Source organism: Pteropus alecto, unplaced genomic scaffold, assembly GCF_000325575.1.
Source record: "Pteropus alecto unplaced genomic scaffold, ASM32557v1 scaffold95, whole genome shotgun sequence".
Taxonomy (NCBI): domain Eukaryota; kingdom Metazoa; phylum Chordata; class Mammalia; order Chiroptera; family Pteropodidae; genus Pteropus; species Pteropus alecto.
The window spans coordinates 17,987,471-18,006,116 of record NW_006441071.1 but is presented as its reverse complement, the minus strand read 5'-3'; the positions used below and the strand labels follow the sequence as shown (position 1 = coordinate 18,006,116).

The following is an 18,646-nucleotide window of genomic DNA, read 5'->3' as shown; positions in this document are numbered from 1 at the left end:
TAATATATATATAATGCTTGGTACAAGGCCTACCAAGTATGTAGTGAATTATGTCCGAATTTCTTAACACTGAAGATCATTCACAGCTTGGCTCTAACCTTCCTTTATAAGTTACCTTCCTTTTACCCTATGCTCCAGCCAAGTTGAATATTTGTACATAATGTTTTTAATGTTCACTTTTCTCATTTTCTCTTACCATTTTCTTTCTGTTCCCCCTTACCACCATACTTCTCTATTGAAATTCTAACAACCACACAAATTTTAAATCAAATTCTGGCCTTCACAAAGTATTGCACCAGCCAGAAATAACCTTTGTGTTTTTAGCCCCTATATTCTTTTCCTAGTTAGAATTTTCTTGTGGCCTTCATTACAGCTTCCTCGTTTTGATCATATTTGAATCTCCGTTTCTCCCCAAATGTTTTTGCATGGGACATATGTACATGTGACATGGAACATATGACTTGGAACAGTAAAGCAATCCTAAGAGAGGGAAAAGAATTGCTCTGTTTAGAAGAAAAGCTATCCCTCCTACTCATTCTAAAGAAAAAAAAAAAAAACTTAATAATCCTCAAATCTTAACCTGCAATTTTTTGTAAAGAGTTTTTACCCTGGAGCAGTTAGCAATAACAGTTTGTACAAAATGCAACTGTGAAGATAAACTCAGCTATTCAATGGGAAGATAAAGGGCTGTGTGTCTGAACTGGCTCAAGGAGGAGAAAGGGATTACTTGGCCTTAGGGAGAAACAATAGAACTGATAAACTCAATTGCTCTTTCTGTAAATCTGAGCTTGAAAGAATGGAAAACTTTTCAAAAATAAGGCTCATTGTAGTTGATACAATATGACAGTCTGGCTGTAGACTCATACTTCCTTTTACCATTTAACAAATGTCATGTTCTTCCATTGTCAGGCCAGAAAAATGAAGTTTCATTTTTAATTCCTCAGACTAGTTTAAGGGGAAAAATGGTAACAGGGAAAACCGGTTACAGTCAAAATCTACTGGGGATGTTTTTTGTTTCCCTTTGAATTTCCATCCTTGTCATGTAACAAAGAGGGCTCTTGCTTCTTATTCTTCTCGAGTGACCCTAGAAAAGAACTGTGGGGAAAGCACAAATTGAAATCAAAAACTGAAAAAAAGAGAAACGAAGGCAGCATCTTCAGGCTGGGCATTGTGTAAATAAACCAGGGATTTTTCTCTGTGTGAGGGAGTGACAGCCAGGCACACAGGAGCAAGAACAGGAAAGCAGCCCCTGGCAGGCACACAAACTTAAAGGCAGAAGAGGATTTCTAGTTAATGGTCTTTGTGATTTTCCCCCTCTCTCTTTCTTTCTTTTTTTTTTTTTGCCATTGTTTAAGATAACAATATAATTGTGCATCCTTATTTGCAAATGCTTTCAAATATATTAACTCAAACACACAAAATTTAAGGTTATCTTCGGTCAGACTAATACTCCAGGATGCCCTGGCATTGGTTCAATATGTCCTGCAAACATGGGTCAGGGCACACATTTACAAAGCAGCCCAAAGTTTTTTTTTTTCTTTACCCCTTTTCAGGCTAGTTATTTACACTTTATCTTAGCTAAAAGGCCGAGAAATGATCAGACTGGTAATTTAATAGTGGTTCTTATGACTACATGAGAACATTCTTGACCAAATGGCAGTATCTATTTTGCTTATGACTAGCCTGCAAAGCTACAAATGAAGTGAGTTTTAACCCTTTAGAATCTGAGTGCCCTTGGAATGGTTCTGTAGCCTCTTTGCTGAAAGCATTTGTGCTGCAAACATTTTTACTGCCTAACTAATTGGCCATAGGCAATTTTGCTATAAAAATGATACAATAACTGGTTGAAAGTTTGGAGTTTTCCTATTTTTTTAGTTTCATTTTTCCATTGATGAATCAACTGACTTTGGCAGACTTAATATATTTAAGCTGGTTTTACTTTTCCGTTGACAAAGTTCTCTCAGTTACTCCCATTTCTATAGTACTTACAAATCTTAGCTAGCCTTCATAATGGTCTGTGCAGTGATGAGTAGATGAGGCAGAGGTGGTCCAAAGTAGTTAGCATTTTTTCTAGATGATTATAATTTGCCCCAGGAGTTGATTTCTTATTTTGAAACACACTACACTGGGAGCAGAAAGAGAGCCCAAGTGTTCTCCTTGATGAACCCACAAATGCTTAGGGACAAGCCACAAAATAAAATGAGTTATTCGCACAATATCACCATGAATCTTCACACATTTTAAATAGAGTCTTTTTAATTCTGTTATTCATTTTTCCTTATTTTATTATGTCCTTTATAATGCCCCTCTTTTATTTATCATGGGGCAGAGATGTCTGTGGCAAAGATGCATGTCTAGAAATACAGCGAAAATACCAGACACACCTCGGATTCTAGCCCTGAGCCTGTCCTGTCTTTACTGTGAGACTGGGAATGGATCTTAGGTGGAAACCTGACTGGTCTCTAGTTGGGAACTAATGCAGAGATACACAAGCACCTGAACCCAGCCAGGGAGCATCTAAGACTTCAGTCCCTCCCTTCCTAAGCCCCATGAGGACAGCTCAGTCTCAGATATGTTAACTAAAAATGTATTCTGACACTTATTAAAGATGGCAAGGAAACTTTTATTCAAGGGACTACTGTAATGGGTTTGCAGTAAGGGAGAGACATTGGGCTCAACTCTGAACAGAACAATGAAAAGTGGGTATTTATGGCCAAGGTGTGAAGTGGGGGAGGTGTCAGTGGATGGAAATCTCTAAGAGGGCAGGATTATTCTTGCTAAACTGACCTAACATGATTCTTGCTAAAGGCAGGCCAGGGTGTTCAGACATCATGTGGAGAATGGTGGAGAATGAGGAATTTGTTCAGATATCAAGGGTAATAGATACATAGGGTGGAGGGTTCTCAATAAACTGACTTAGCAAGATTCGTGCTAAGTCATAGGCAATGTAAAGATGAACAGGGAAGCCCAAAATCAAAGCCTAGTGGAGAAAAGCCCCAAATCAAATCCCAGTGCTCAAGGGGAGAGTCTTTGTCATACACAATCCTCATCTGAAAACTACAGGCCAAATTGGAACTCAGAATGAAAGATTCATTCCACAAACATTCATTGAGCACCCACAATGTGCCAAGCACACTGCTGGGTAACAGGGATGTAGAGATGGAAGAGATGTCCATGCCCTCCAAGAAATCAAAGACTATTGAAGGAGGTGGACAAGCAAACAAGAGACAAGCAAACCCTTGAGCCAGGCTATCTGAGTCTAAATGCCTTCCTGACTGCATGGCCTTCCATATGGTATCTAACATCTCTTGCTTCAAGTTCACCAACTGTAAAATAGAAATAAAAACAATAACTAACTGATAGATTTTTATGGTTTGAGCTGAAGTCGTTTATGAAGTGTTGCACAGTATTTGATATATCATAAATACACAATAAGCAACCTTAGCAATATTGCTGTCATTGGCATTGATATTGTGTGTGGTATAGTGTCAGTACTGCGATAGAGGTATATGCACATATGTTAAAGGAAATACTGAGGACAGACACTTAACCAAGGTTAAAGATAATTAGAACTGAGATGGGCTTACAGGAGGTGATGCTTGAACTGTGCCTGGTAGGATAAGGGGCAGACAGCCAGGCAGAGCTTCAGGAGCAAGACATACAAGCAGAGAGAAGACAGAGCAAAGCCACCACAATGGGAGAGAGAGCCAGCCTAGAGAACATGCATGCCAAGGGTAGTAAATGAACAGGAAGGGAATTAACAATTATTGTGCTCATGCCAGATACTAGAAACTGTGCCATATGATTTAAAAAGATGATCCCACATAAAGCTTTGTGATAATCCTTTAGACGAAAGAATCCGAGGCTCAGAGAGGTACAGTAACACCTAAAGCCTAATATTGGCATGATTCACTTCTGAGTGTGTATGATTCTAAAGCTTGTATTCTGTAAATAATCTGTCCTGAGTCAGAGCACAAAATGTATCTCGTATCTGGAAGGCTGTGATGGCCGTGGAAGATGGGAACTCAGGGGTTAGACCAGTATTCATGGTGATGGATTATGGCTTTGCCCTAGGCCAGGGGCACCGATTAATTGGGGTATAATAAATCTGGAAACCTGGGAGTGACAGATTTTTATGAACAGAGGAAGCATTGTCACATGCCACTTAACTAATTTCATAAGCATAAGAGCTGGGTGTATAATGGGCTCAGTATCAACAATATAGTATGCATGGCATGGAACAGAGATTATGATGCCATAGTCCAGTAATGTAAGAAGGGAATATTTAAAACATGGTAATTTGTTTCTATAAGTTCGGCTTTTTTGATTCCACTCATAAGTGGTATCATATGATATTTGCCTTTGTCTGACTTACGTCATTTAGCGTAGTGCCCTTAAGGTCCAACCACGTTGTCACAGATGGCAGGATTTCTTTCTTTCTCACAGCCGAATAATATTCCATTGTGTATATATACCACATCTTCTTTATCTATTCATCTGTTGATGGACACTTCAGTTTTTCCATATCTTGGCTATTATGAATAATACCACAATAAACATGAGAGTGCAGATATCTTTTTAAATATCCTGTTTTCATTTCCTTTGGATTTATACTCAGAAGTTGGATTGCTGGACCATAAGGTTAATTCACTTTGGAGTGGGAATCATATTGTGATATATAAATGTATCAAATCAAATCAAATGTACTTTAAACTTAAACAATGTTATATGTTAATTATATCCAATTAAAAATATGGTAATTTGCCCGAGGCTATTGAACAGACTAAACAAAACAGCAAATGGAAACAAAATTTTTATATGGTACCACCCACAAAAATCAAGGTCCCTTCTTAAGGGTGTTGTTGAGGAAGCAACAGGGATATAGTTAATGTATCAGATAGGAAGCTGAACCTATTGGATACCCTTAAATCTGATTTTCTGCCATTTTGAGCATGAAGAAAGAAATTCTCTGACCTCTAGAGGTCAAAAGAGTCCCTGTGATCACCAAGTCAGTTATTTATTATTATTTTTTTGTAGATGGTAAAACCAAGATTCAGAAAAGTGAAGTGATTAGGCCAAGATCCTTTTGATTTAGGACATCTGCCATGTGAAACAAACCTCATTCTGTCAGCTGTACAAAGAAATCCCAGGAATCTGAAAGTATTCACACAGGCTGAAATGGGCATTTTCCTCTAAAACATTTCCCCTGACCCTCCATAGCAGAATCTTTCACAGGTTCTGAAGTGAGTAGTGTTTAACAGCTCTCATCCACTGCTCTACCGGGAAAGGTACAGAAATCCAGCCTAGAAAAAAGCACTTTCCCCCATCCCTAGTGAGCTTGCATGCTCTGTTTTCAAGATTCCTGGTGTTCCTTCTGCTTGGACAAGAAGGGAAGGAGAAGAAAATGTATCTTTTCCTATGGCGAGAAGAGAATCCAAAATGTTATTATCCCCACTTTTAATGGCTCTCTTGCTGGCTCAGACTCAGGGTTGCCTGCCTAAGGAGAAAGATGAAATCATTCCAGCAACAACTGGTAATGACCTCCTGGTAAGCAGTTTCTCAGAGCAGTGTACCAAGGCCATCTAGTCTACCAATCTTGGAAACTGTCAAGATTGTCAGCAGGGAAACCGGACTGGCTTGAGAAGAAAGGCAAGATACTGTCTCTGCAGCACTTTATGGTGCCTTCTTGGGAACTTTCCACCTGGAGAGATCACAAAGGAGCAGTTGGGCTGAAGAAGTATGTGATATCTTGATAATTATGCCAGGAAGTCAGAAAAAGATAGTTTTATCCTGTGATGATGAAAAAAAAAAAAATAAGATAAAACCACCAAACAAAACCTTACTAAAAATTGTTACAACCTAATAAGCCCATATGGTGTTGGCCTATAAGAACCATCTGTAGCCCTGCATATTCTCCTCAGAGAGATATCTACTTATTTTAAAAAATGTATAAGAGAATGAACATGAACCCAGTAATGTCCTTCCTGAGATGGAAAATATTACCTTAGGTCAAATTGAATTTTTACCCATCTGGTTGGCTGACAAGACAGTAGATGACTAATATTCTCAATTCTGCTAGCCAAGTCCTTAGGGTTTATAAAGAAGTCTAGAAATATTATTGCTGGACTCTGGCATCTGTCATTGGCATCCAGTGAGGTACACCATGCAGTTATATAATAAACTAAAGAGATAATATCAATTGTCAGGAAAAGAACTGAAAGCAAAGATAGTAGAAGATAGGTTGTCATCTAGTTCCAACCCCCAGAAAGCATTGCTGAAATTTTTCTAAAGAATTAGTAGATGAGGAGCTTAGCCTATTCCTATTTTTCACCCTCATTGGAAAATTAGCTGGGCTGCTTTTCTCTGTCCCTCCTATGAGTCACCTTAGGATCACAAAGTGCTCTTTAGACTATAAAGGATATATCAGTCATGGATCCAGGGAGCCTGGGTTGAGTTCCTGATGCATATTTAACAATTTCCTTACTGTGACATGACTTGCATGCATTAAAAAAAAAAAAAAGTATCCAAAGCTCACATTCACCAAATGATTTCAAATTGCACCATCCAGTTACTTAAGCCAGCACTGCCCACTGCCCTAGGATCCATACAGCATTCAGAGGGCTAACATAAAAATCAAGAAAGTGAAACTGGGAGAAATGCATGAGGTCAATCTGTTTTTCAAGACTCCTTTTCCAAAAAACAAGAGCCTAAACTCATCCTGGTGGTTGGTAATGGTATGAATAGAGAGAGGACAAGAACTGATCCTGCTCATAGCTCCTCTGCCTCCAGGTGTGAAGGCTGCACTGTCAGCATATGCATGTACCTATGTTTTCCATTTTAATTTTGGTACAAGCAACTTTATAAGAGCTGCCTCCTTCTCACCAACATTTTCACTAATAGGGTTGGAGGTCGTTACAGCAAATCTGGTCCAAGAACAACACAAGCTTCCTTTTATTTTAACTAACTTTTATATGCTAAAATACTCATTTCTAGCTATGAGGCAATTTGTGACAAGAGGGCCAGACTTCTGGGAATCTATGCTAAGGACAGAATGCTAAGTACAGAGCAGGATTTACATGCAAAGATGTTCATCGCATCGTTATTTATATCAAATATTTAGTCAGTGTAAATGTCCAATGATGGAGGTATTGATTAAGTGAGCTATACACTTAATACAGTACTTCATAAAAACATTAACTTGGAGAATTTTGTCAACCAAACAGAGTTCATTTTTCTCAAGTGCTAGAAATCAAATAGACGTATGTTTTAGGTGCATAGTAGTCTATTCTTCAAGTTACATTGTTCTCTTCCCTGTACTAAGTGACTTTTGACTCTGTGGAAGTGAAAACTGAAGACTACCTGCTTAAAGGCCTTTTATTACCAACCACGATTCCTGGTTACAGCCCTACCAGGGGTCTTGTATCATTCTATAGTGTGATGAACATGGATTTTTGCTTTTTCTATTAATCGCTTGATTATTTCAAATTATTTAGAATATTAATGATTCATCAGAGAAATACTCTGCTAACCTGGTGATTTTTAAAAGTCATTGCATTGTGATGATTGAATCACCTCTGGGTCTGATTCTCTCCTCTCTCCCTGCTCCTACCCTCAAGAAACATATCTCTAGGTCTTATTTAAAAATTGAATCAATAAATAGGGAATATTTTAGAAATGTTTCTTTTAAGGAAGTTCTAGATATAGCATATTTAATGTCTTTAAATCTTTTAGGTAATGTTATTATAGGTGAACTTTTCTAAATTCTTAAAAAATCATAAGACTTTGCTGATTATCTATTGTGTAGCTATGGTATTTCTCTAAAATACTCAGACATGTTATAAACAATTTGTCAAACACAGATATCATCTCTTACATATCGAACACAGCATGAAATGATTGTGGAATGTTCCTTTCTATTTTTGATAGATTGAGCCAAATTGTGCTTGCAGCTTACAGATGTTTTTCGGTTTAATATCATGGTTATTTTTATTTTCAAAAGCTCACTTCAATCTCCATGTCTGTTTTCATAGATTCATTGCTCACTGTGACATAAATATGAATCACAAGTTAAGCTAATTAATAAGCACCTTAAAGAGGAGTCAGTTTAGTTTTCCCAATACTTTTTTCTATATCCTCATCTTATCAACTACAGGACATGCTAGGCTTTAGAAGTCATGGGAAGTCTGTGATTAATACAGCCACATATATACTGTATTTGCGGGGCGGGGCGGGGTGGGGGAGAGGGGAAAGAGAGGTAGGCAGCAAATATACTGGCTGTTGTCCAGAAAATGAACCAAATCATCTGCAAACATAAAATTACTTTTCCCAAATCATTTCCATACTTCTGAGTTTGTTTTTTTTTTCATTTTTCTGCACTATATTCCTGCTTTGAGTCTTTTTATATACTATGGTTTAATCTACATGGCCTATAGGTCAAAGGAGTGGAGAATAGGGAAATTGCATCATTTTGAAAGATTTAGCTTCCCTTCAGGGTGAGAATCAGAATTTCATCCAGGCTAAAGCAATTTGTTCACAAGGGAGCTGAAGATATAGAATGTTAAACCGAATTTTGGGGTAAGTTGAGATTTTTTTTTTACAAAATGTTTAAAGTTTGTTCTTTTGGATCTCGAAGAAAACATTAATTTCCCTGTATTCTATAGCATTTTCACAAAATAACCAATCATGTCATACAAATCCGGGAGTTACTTTTAGGGCACATGTTGAAAATACCAATTTTATAAGAAAAGAAAATCAGGTTTTATTTACTACATGACCTATGAAATAACTTAAAACTTCTACCTAATTTAACATTTTTCTATTAAAATTTACATTGGTGAGATTTGATAGAATAAGTGTATGTGCCTATCTCCCTTTTTGCCCCTCAAATGACAAAAAAAAAGGCAAAAATGACAAATTTGTTTGTTTGTTTGTTTGTTTGTTTGTTTTAAACAAATCCTTCTCAATGCTCAGCATGAAGGGAGACAAAAAAGGATACCATGTTAAGAGACAAAAATTTTGAGTAATTTCTGGAATATTAAAAGTGGGTGTAGAAACTAGAGTTTCTAAATCATTATAGGAGAAAAATATATACTGCGAAGTTAAAAGTTATTTCAGTTGCCATACAGGAACAAAATAAAATAAAATAAATTTAAAAAAAAAAACAAGAAATAGGAGAGGCCCTAGAAGGGAATCAGAATAATGAACGGAAGAACTTTTCTCAGAGTAACTGGGCTAAGAATTTTCATATTTACAAATTTTATTCTACAGGTATACTCAGCCTTCAATGCTGTTTATAATGACAAAGATTGGGAACAAACTAAATGTTCATCAGTAGAGGCTGGTTAAATAAATCACAGTACATGCATACAAAGAAACTTTAGGCAGTCAACAAATCATGATGCATATCTCTTCATGGCTCAATGGAATGGTCTCCAAGATAGATTTTCAAGTGAAAAAAGCAAGGTATAGAATAGTGAGTAAAGTTTGCTCCATTTGTGTAAAAAGAAAAGACATATGTACATTTCTATTTATATGTGAACATATGTAAAACTGTTAATACTGGTTGCTTTCATTGAGGGGTGTTGGAAAACTAGAGATAGATGTGATAGACTTAATTTTTACCATATATATCTTTATACTGTTGGGATTTTTTTTTGCTATGTGCATATATTATCTAGGCAAATATGACACTTTTAAAGGAAAAGAGAGTTGTAGAAGGGAAATGATAAGAAAATCTAGAAAATAAAAAACATAAAAAAAGTTGGAAGAAGTGATACCAAAAAAATCAGTAATCATATTAAATGTAACTGGATTCTTTTCTGCCTTTAAGACAGAGACTCTGATTCAGTTTTAGAAAAAAAAAAAAGTAGCCTTGCTATTTACAAAATATACACTAAAACAAAATGACCACAGAAAAGTGACAAATCACCAGACAAATCCTAAACTCCCATAAAAGTATGTGTAGAGATTACAGTGTTAATATAAAACAAAATACAATATAAAGTAACAGCATTAAATAGGAAAGGGAGATATTATATGTTGATAAAAAAGTGCAATCCACCAAGAGTAGATTGTCACGAACATTTATACACTCATAAAAAGCTTCAAAACATACAAAGCAAAGACTGTTTACTTTCAAGGAATAATTGTGAACTATATAATCATAATAGGAGATTTTAATATTCCTCTCAGAAATAAATAAATATGTAGAGTATTTGAATAAAAAATTAGTAAGCATAATCTCTCTCTATATATATACCAAAAATGTATACTTTTATCAAACAAAATAGCACATTTGCAGATGTTACAAATATACATATACACTCTAATATTAAAGAATAAGAGAAAATAAATTACGTATACTTAAAATGAGTGAAAATGACATCATACATATAAAACATGGGAGATACATAATTTTAAATGCTTGTACTAGAAAAAAAAAGAATAAAAATAAATTGACCAAAAAGTCAACTTACAATTCTAAGAAAAGAACAGCTGTGGAAGCAAAATATAATAAATGAATAATGATAAAAGCAGAGAATAATAACTTTAAATTGTAAATAATAATATTGATCAATAAAATGAAAACCTGATTCTTAGGAATGACCATGATTTGATCAAGTAAAAATAAAGAGGAATAAACATATTGCTGTATAATTCTAGATACAAAGGATATTATTTAAATAATAAGAGAATTTTATGTACAATAAAATAGTATTTGAAAATCTACATGAAATGTTTTATTATCTAAAAATATATGAGACTGAATCTAGGAGAGGCAGAGAATCTAAATTGATTGATAACTTGAAAAATTTATAAAAATAATCAGCTATCTATCCCTAAAAATGCTTCCTTGCCAGTTTGAAAACGTCCTCCTAAATACGCCAGAAGCCAAATTCCTTTGTTATGTGGTTAAGAATCTGAGGCATAACTACGTAAAGAAAGCTTCCCAATTCACAGTGAAAAGTCAGTGCAACTCTAGTACCAGGCAAGATTGTGACATGTATCACCCTTACTTACATAGTTGCAAAGATCCTAAATAAAACATTAGCAAATGAAATCTAGTGCTGTAAAAGAATAATAACATCAAAACCAAGGAATTTTACATCAACCTTTCATGCTTAAAATGACTATTTGATTTAATCAAAAAATTACTATTCGATTTAAAAGAATATTTTAAAATACCTGATTTTCTGCATCTCTGCCGACACTGGAGAATGGTAAGAGACGATAACTCTGGTCTTCTTGTTTGACATTTTTTCCCCTGAGGCAGACATATACATTGTGTGATTCACATTTAAAAATTTTTAATTTCAAATTAAAAAGTTTTAGAGTAGTGATGAACACATATATAAGGTCATATCAAGGCAAAATTATGAAATAAATTTTGACTTTGGATCCTTCAGCTTTTCCTTGGTGCTTTCCTTCCCTCTTTCTTCGATCCTTGGGTTCTTCAATCTAAGCGCATCAGGATGTGGGTATGAACAGGTGAGCAGCCATTTCGTCCACATCAGTTGTCCAGAAAAACTGCAAAATTATGGCACATGATTCCATTTTAGGCTCCTTGACAAACAACAGCACATATATCCATGTCTCCACTATCTCACGCCAAAATCCTTTAGAAACCCTACACTATAGAGATTCCTTTCCCCCTCTTCAAATCTGCTCCTAGGAAAGGCTGATAATCTTATAGTTCAGGGTAAAATTAATTTATTTGTTTGCTGCCTCAGAATTATTTGTATCTGAAATGTGATCTCTTATTAGGCAGCAAAATTTAGGCATCTGCAGAACAAGTAGATCAGATGTTTAAGGAATTCTGTTTGAAAACTAATTTCTGAATTCTTCTAAAACAGTGAGCTTGAACATTACCCTGATTTTCCTTGTCTCGCTACCAGCTAAGTATATAATGTCTTTCAGACCATAGCCAGCCCTTGCTGAAAGAGTTAACATAAAGAGCCAAAATTTCACTTCTACCCCCTGGTTCTTAATCCAGTGAACCTCAAATTTTCTTCCCAACTCAGTCACCTCTTCCTGAACTCAGAGCAGATAAGAGCTGCCTCTCATCTCCCAAGTGGATTCTGCTGAGGCATCAGCAGCTGTTTGGGACAATGTTCTAAATAGCACTTTGGCCAAACCTATGGTTGTAACAGAAGCAGTTTTCTGTGCAAATCTAATGGAGTTAGGGCACACCTCAACCTGACAGTCCTTACCAGAGGTCACAGCTGTGGTCCATGATCCAAACACAGTACATAGATGGATTTTGTCTGACTCCCCATATTTTTCCCATTTTTGAGTTCAGACACCTATGAAGGCATTTCAACTTGCAATCTCCGCTGTACAGTCACCCCGGGATACAAACAGACACAAAAGAGTTAAGCTTACACGTCAGGTGCTCATATGTTCTTGTTCCTTCCCTTCACTTCTTCCCAATGCTTAAGGCACAAGACAAAAGGTGAGAGCTATTGAGTTCCAATCACCACTGTCTTTCTAACTAGTTGTTGACCTTAAGCAAGTTTCTTCATCTCTAGGTAGTAGAAGACTAGAAGATTTCTAAGGCAACTGATAGTATAACCGTCTATGATTCTATGTGTCCATTCTCTCCATTCTAGTGGCAAAACTTAGAATTACGTATTAGCAAATCCTGTAAAGTTTATTTCCTATGTAGTTGGAAATAGGCAAGCACTACTATTTTTCTATCTAGACAGAAACTTGAAGCTGAAAGCAGTTGAGTACAATAGTAATTCAACGTAGATATTCAAATAATCTTTTGGCTTCCTCAAGTAGATTCCCTCTGACTCAGAAGAAAAAAAAAAACCTTCATTATTCTTAAGCCTTATTTTGGGACTTTGTATTAACCCAACGGGTATTAATCCTTCACTGTTATCTCTTTACTCTCCTCCCCATTATTTGTCCCCAAAGAATACTTTCTCTCCTGGATTAGCAAAAGGAAACATTAATTGTGTTGTCTGCTTTTCCCTTCTTACAACCTGGATGCACTGCTAAATTGTTCTCAAGAGCTTTCAAGGTTACTGAGAGGACTGGAGGATCTAGAGGCATCATAATGTTGAAACACTTGAGTAACTATTGCTGACATAGTAAGTGTAGGAATGACTATATTGCACACATGTATATACACACACGTACACACACAAACGCCACACACATACGTATACACACATAGTGGGGCCATTTATTGAAGGGGATGCTATCTAGCTATTTTTTAAACACTAATTTCTCATCTCATAGTTTGCATTATGGTTTACACATTTTTGTAAATCTGGCAAGTTTTAATTTTAAAACTGACAGGATAGAAGAGGACATTTCCCCTGGTCTCTGGCTTCTGCTCATTGTAGCCATAATCAATGCAACTATATAAGATGGTCTCCGTTAGGAGGCCACTGAGGCATCTCCCTCTAATGAACTGCAGAGCCCTCTAATTGAATTCTTGCTATGTATGTGTTCCCCGTGGTTAAGAATCTACCTTATAGATATTAAAATAGTCTGCGTTCATGTATGGTCTCATTGTTTTATTTCCTCTTGGGAGGAAAATGCATTGCTAATGGTCACCTTGTCTCAAATTGCAGATTACAGTATTTAGGATGGGATCGGAAGGACACCAGGACATTGATTTAGCTATCCTGACAGCTTTGCTCAAAGGTAAGAAAGTTTCTGTGTCTTGAGAGTGCAAAAATAATCTAAATGGATTAACACAGCAATCTTATGTCTCCTAGTAGTGGATATAACTCAGAATGATACCATGACATAGCCAATTATTGGTAACATGAGGACCTCTCCTGTAAAACACCATTAGTGCTATTAAATTTTCTCATAATGGAGCTTTTATAGAGTGACTCAGTTTCATAAAGGTTAAATATACCACAAATTCAGCCATGTCCATTGAATCTTTAAAATATATAAAATAAAAGGTTATTGTAATACGTAAGACACTGTTACTGAGGTTATTTATTATTTAGTACCCTGTCTGCTTTCAAAAAAACACTTAATATGTCACAGATGATTGATTGATAAACAGATAGATAGATAGATAGATAGATAAAAGATAGACAGATAATCACCAAGTCATCCCTAACCCATTGATAATAAGAAATGAATTGTCACATCTATCACCAAGAGTCAAACTCATAATAAATGGAAAAGTGGCCCAATTATTGGTTAAAATATATTAACCATTGTATCTTCTATTGTAAATATTTTTCTCTATCACCAATTTATGACTTAAAATTGTGCTTCACATTTGAATCAATCTTAGACTTTATCTGTTGTTATATAGAATAGTTGTTTTCTGATTGTTTTGTTCATGACAGACCATATAAAATACATTTTATATTATAACCAAGTAGTTATACATAAATATTTAAAAAACTGAAATTAAGGTGTGTGACGTAATGTTTATGTTGACTGTATATAATGAGATTGGATATTTTCTATTCTCTTTGATGCTGATTATGTCCCCCTAATTGACTTTATGAGCCACTAATAGGTCATAACCTATTTAAAAACATTGTCATAGAAGATTAAAGGAAATTATGATTTCTCTAAGAAATTAACATTTCTAATCACTGTAATGAACTTCATTTATTCAGCAGTTAATGCTAATGGAAATTCATGCCATTAAAAGCTTATGGTGTGTCAACTCTGTTTTGTGAAGGCTTTTAAATGCTCTCTGATTTTGACCCAGTTGTATTTTGAAGTATATCAAGCATACTACTTTTGCTGACTTCCTTGGAGGCCAAGAGCATATGTATATCAGTTTCAAATTCTTTAGTTTATTAAATTATTCTTCCTATGTATTTTTTGTTATGCCTGGGCACATAACATTGTTTAACACTTAAATTTATACAGTTATACTTAGTTTTCAATTATCTAATGCATGAAGAATCTTTATATAGTACAATTTTTAGTCTCTTCATCATCTGAGACAGGTAGATTGGAGGAGGAGGAGAGAGTTGTGAAACTGACCACTGGTCCATAAGTCCAGAGCCCGTGGTGGGTGGGGGAGAAGGCAGATCGGAAACCAAGTGGCTAAATGGAAAACATACCTTTGCTGCCTCTTGTTTCTGATCCCACTGGGTTTGATTATTTTTCAGGATTTGTACATATTAAAGGATATTGTTTATATGATACAAACATTGAGTAGCTGTTCAAAAATTAAGAGAGAAAGAAGGAAACAAAGTGAATATTGCTACAGACATCTAAGAGGCCCATAGTTTCTTCAAACACTGACTTGGGATGGCTTTTGAGAATAGGTGATGTCGCATTTGTTCTTCACATTTAGGTAACCACTCTCCAAGAGTGGTGGTCTGAAGCTAAAGATTATACACTCTTCTCTTCCTTTTCTGTTCTCTGCCTACCCCCACCACACACACCCAGGAGAACCCAAGAAAATGGCACAGAGTGAGTTGCCAGATGAAATACAGGACATTAAATGTTCAGATAAACAAATTTTTAACATAAGCATGTCCCAAATATTGCATGAGATATACTTATTTATCCAAAATTCATTGTTCATTATTTATCCAAAATTCAAACTTAACTGGGAGTCCTATATTTTTATTTGCTAACTCAGGCTACCTAACTAAGAAAAGGTCTGACATCATTAATACTTCTGGACTTTAGACACCTTGAAAGGTACTATGGGAAAAATACTCAAGAATCTAGGAAGGTCACCTAGTCCTATGACCGCCTCCATCTCTCAGCCAGGCCTTGCCTAAATCATAGCAACCAGAGCAGACTTCCACTAGAAAAGACCCTAAACTTACCTTAATAAAATATCAGATGCTTTTCAACCTGTTCTTTCATTCACCTCATCCTATTGGTATCTCTCATACAGCAGCACAAATCTCTTGCTCCAGGCTCAATAAAGCCAGAAAACATCTGCTCATAGCAGAAGTTATTGTTATGTAGTCCCTTGACCCTTTCTGTGGATAAAATTGCTCCCAATTTTTTTCATCATTTCTTGTACACCTTGGAAGTCAAATTATATAGATGCACACTCTAATTCCTATACAGGCACTAAAGTGTAATATGTGATGATTGCTGTCCTCCCTAAATGAGATTTTTTTTCCTTTGGGTTTAATCTTCATTGGTAAAGAAGTTCTTCACAGCATAGGGAGACAGTAAACTTCTCACTTCTTTTTCTGGAAAGCATTTTTAAAAAGCAAAAAGAGAGTGCAAAACAATATGTTTCTCCACAAAACTGTCAAGGTCATCAAAAACAAGGGTAATCTGAGAAATTGTCACAGCCTATAGGAAGCATGATGACCAAATGTAATGCAGTTTCCTGGATGGGATCCCCAAGCAGAAAAACAAGAAAGTATTAGGTTGAAACTTAATAAATCTGAATAAAGTGTAGATTTCAGGGGTTTTTTAAGTGGTAAGAAAAAAATAAGAAAGTTATGTTGTCATGTATTATAGATCTGAACAGGAGGCAGACTACAGTCAAGAAAATTCTGTGCTTCCTTCATGTCAAAATGACAGAAACAGAGAAAGCACCTTATGGAATTAACTGTAAAGGTCAGGTACATATATAATCAAAGTATTATAACATGCTCAGGCAGTACTTAATATAAAGTATCCGTGTGAGTCACATAGGCATGGATAATAGCTTACCACTATTCATCTAAGAAATGATTAGAAATACCATTGGGGAATCTAAGCAAGAGATGTATGAATGTAGAACTAACAAAATAATTTGTAGGAAATGAAATTTCCCTAAGGAATTGTATGGTCATTTTTGATAAAATTACCTGGTTTCTACCATTTTATTTCATATATTTTAGTTCTTCAGACATAATGTTATCAGTAATTAATAAACTAATTAACTGCTTATAGATGCTTAAGTGGAGGAAGACAACTTATTTATATTTTTTTTTATTTTTTCAATTACAGTTGACATAGTATTATATTAGTTTCAGATGTACAATGCAGTAATTAGATATTTATATAACTTATGAAATGATCACCCTGATAAATTCAGCACCCATCTGACACCACACATAGTTATTACAATACTACTGTATATCCCTATGCTATACTTAAAATACTCATTACTATTTTTTAACTACCAATCTGTACCTCTTAATCCTCCTGCTTTCATCTATCCCCTACTCCACCCCTAATCCAGCAACCATTAAAATGTTCTCTGTATTTATGAGCTTGTTTCTGTTTTGTTTGTTCGTTATCCTCTTCCCTAGACTCCACATATAAGTGAAATCATATGACATTTGTTTTTATCTGACTTACTCCACTCTACACAATACCCTCTAGGTCAATCCAGGTTGTCGTATATGGCAAGATTTCATTCTTTCTTATGGCTGGGTAGTATACCCCTTCTTCTTCATCCATTCATCCTCATGATGGACATGCCTCCATACCTTGGCTATTGTAAATAATGCTGCAATGAATATATAGATTCACATGTCCCTTCAAAGTAATGTTTTGGGTTTCTTCGGATAAATACCCAGAGGTAGGATTACTGGGTCCTTCTTTGTCTCTTGTGATAGTCTTTGTTTTAAAGTCTATTTTATCTGGTATAAGTATTATTACCTCAGCTTTTTTATTTTTATTTCCCTTTTCCTGAAATATCTTTTTCCATCCCTTTACTTTCAGTCTATGTGTATCTTTCAATCTGAAGTGAGTCTCTTGTAGGCAGCTTATGTAAGGGTCTTGTTTTCTTTTTCATTCAACCATCTTATGTCTTTTGATTGGAGCATTTAATCCATTTACATTTAAACTAATTGTTGCTAAATATGTAGTTACTGCAACTTTATTATTCATATTTTTTTATTTTTTTCTTCTTCTTAAAGAAGTCCCTCAAATATTTCTTGTAATACTGGTTTAATGTTGATGAACTTCTTTATCTTCTTCTTTTCTGGGAAGATCTTTATCTGTCCTTTGGTTCTAAATGATAGCCTTGCTGGATAGAATAATCTTGATTGTAGGCCCTTGCTTTTCATCACTTTGAATGTTTTATACCAATGCCTCTAGCCTGCAAAGTTTCTATGAGAAATCCGCTAATAGTCTTATGGGAACTCCCTTGTAGATAACTGCTTTTCTCTTGCTGCTTTTAAGATTTTTTCTTTGTCTTTAACTTTTGACATTTTAATTATGATGTGTCTTGGTGTGGGCCTCTTTGAGTTCATCTTGTTTGGGATTCTCTGTGGTTCCTGGGCTTGTATGTCTATTTTCTCACCAGGTTAAGAAAGTTTTCCATCATTAGTTTTTTGAATAGCTCTTTAATGTCTTGTTTTCCTTCCAGTACCTCTATGATACAGCTATTTTTACATGTAATAGTGTTCCATAGGCTTCTTAAACTATTATTATAGTCTTGGCTTCCCTATCTACTATGTAGGTCATTAGATCCTCTTCTTTATTCACTCTGTTTATTCCATTTAATATACTTCTCACCCAGATCATGTGTTCTTCATTTCCTACTGGTTCTCTTTTATAATTTCCATTTCCATTTTTATGTTTATGGCATTTTAATTATGATGTGTCTTTGTGTGGGCCTCTTTGGGTTTATTTTTTTGTGGTAGACTCTCTGAGCTTCCTGCAGTAGTATGTGTATTTCCTTCACTAAATGAGGGAAGTTTTCCATCATTATTTCTTCAAATAGCTTTTAATATTT

The 18,646-nt window shown here is 35.4% G+C and overlaps 1 protein-coding gene across 6 annotated transcripts in view; it reads left to right on the top strand.

The window, feature by feature from the left end:
• The window catches only part of TRPM3 (transient receptor potential cation channel subfamily M member 3), a 497,328-nt gene that overhangs the window by 356,966 nt on the left and 121,716 nt on the right, over nt 1-18,646 (top strand). For all 6 annotated transcript variants that reach the window (XM_006918420.2, XM_006918432.2, XM_006918428.2 and 3 more), the window contains one exon: nt 13,584-13,656. In XM_006918420.2, coding sequence (XP_006918482.1) covers nt 13,584-13,656 — 73 coding nt within the window. The remainder of the gene's footprint in view (nt 1-13,583; nt 13,657-18,646) is intronic.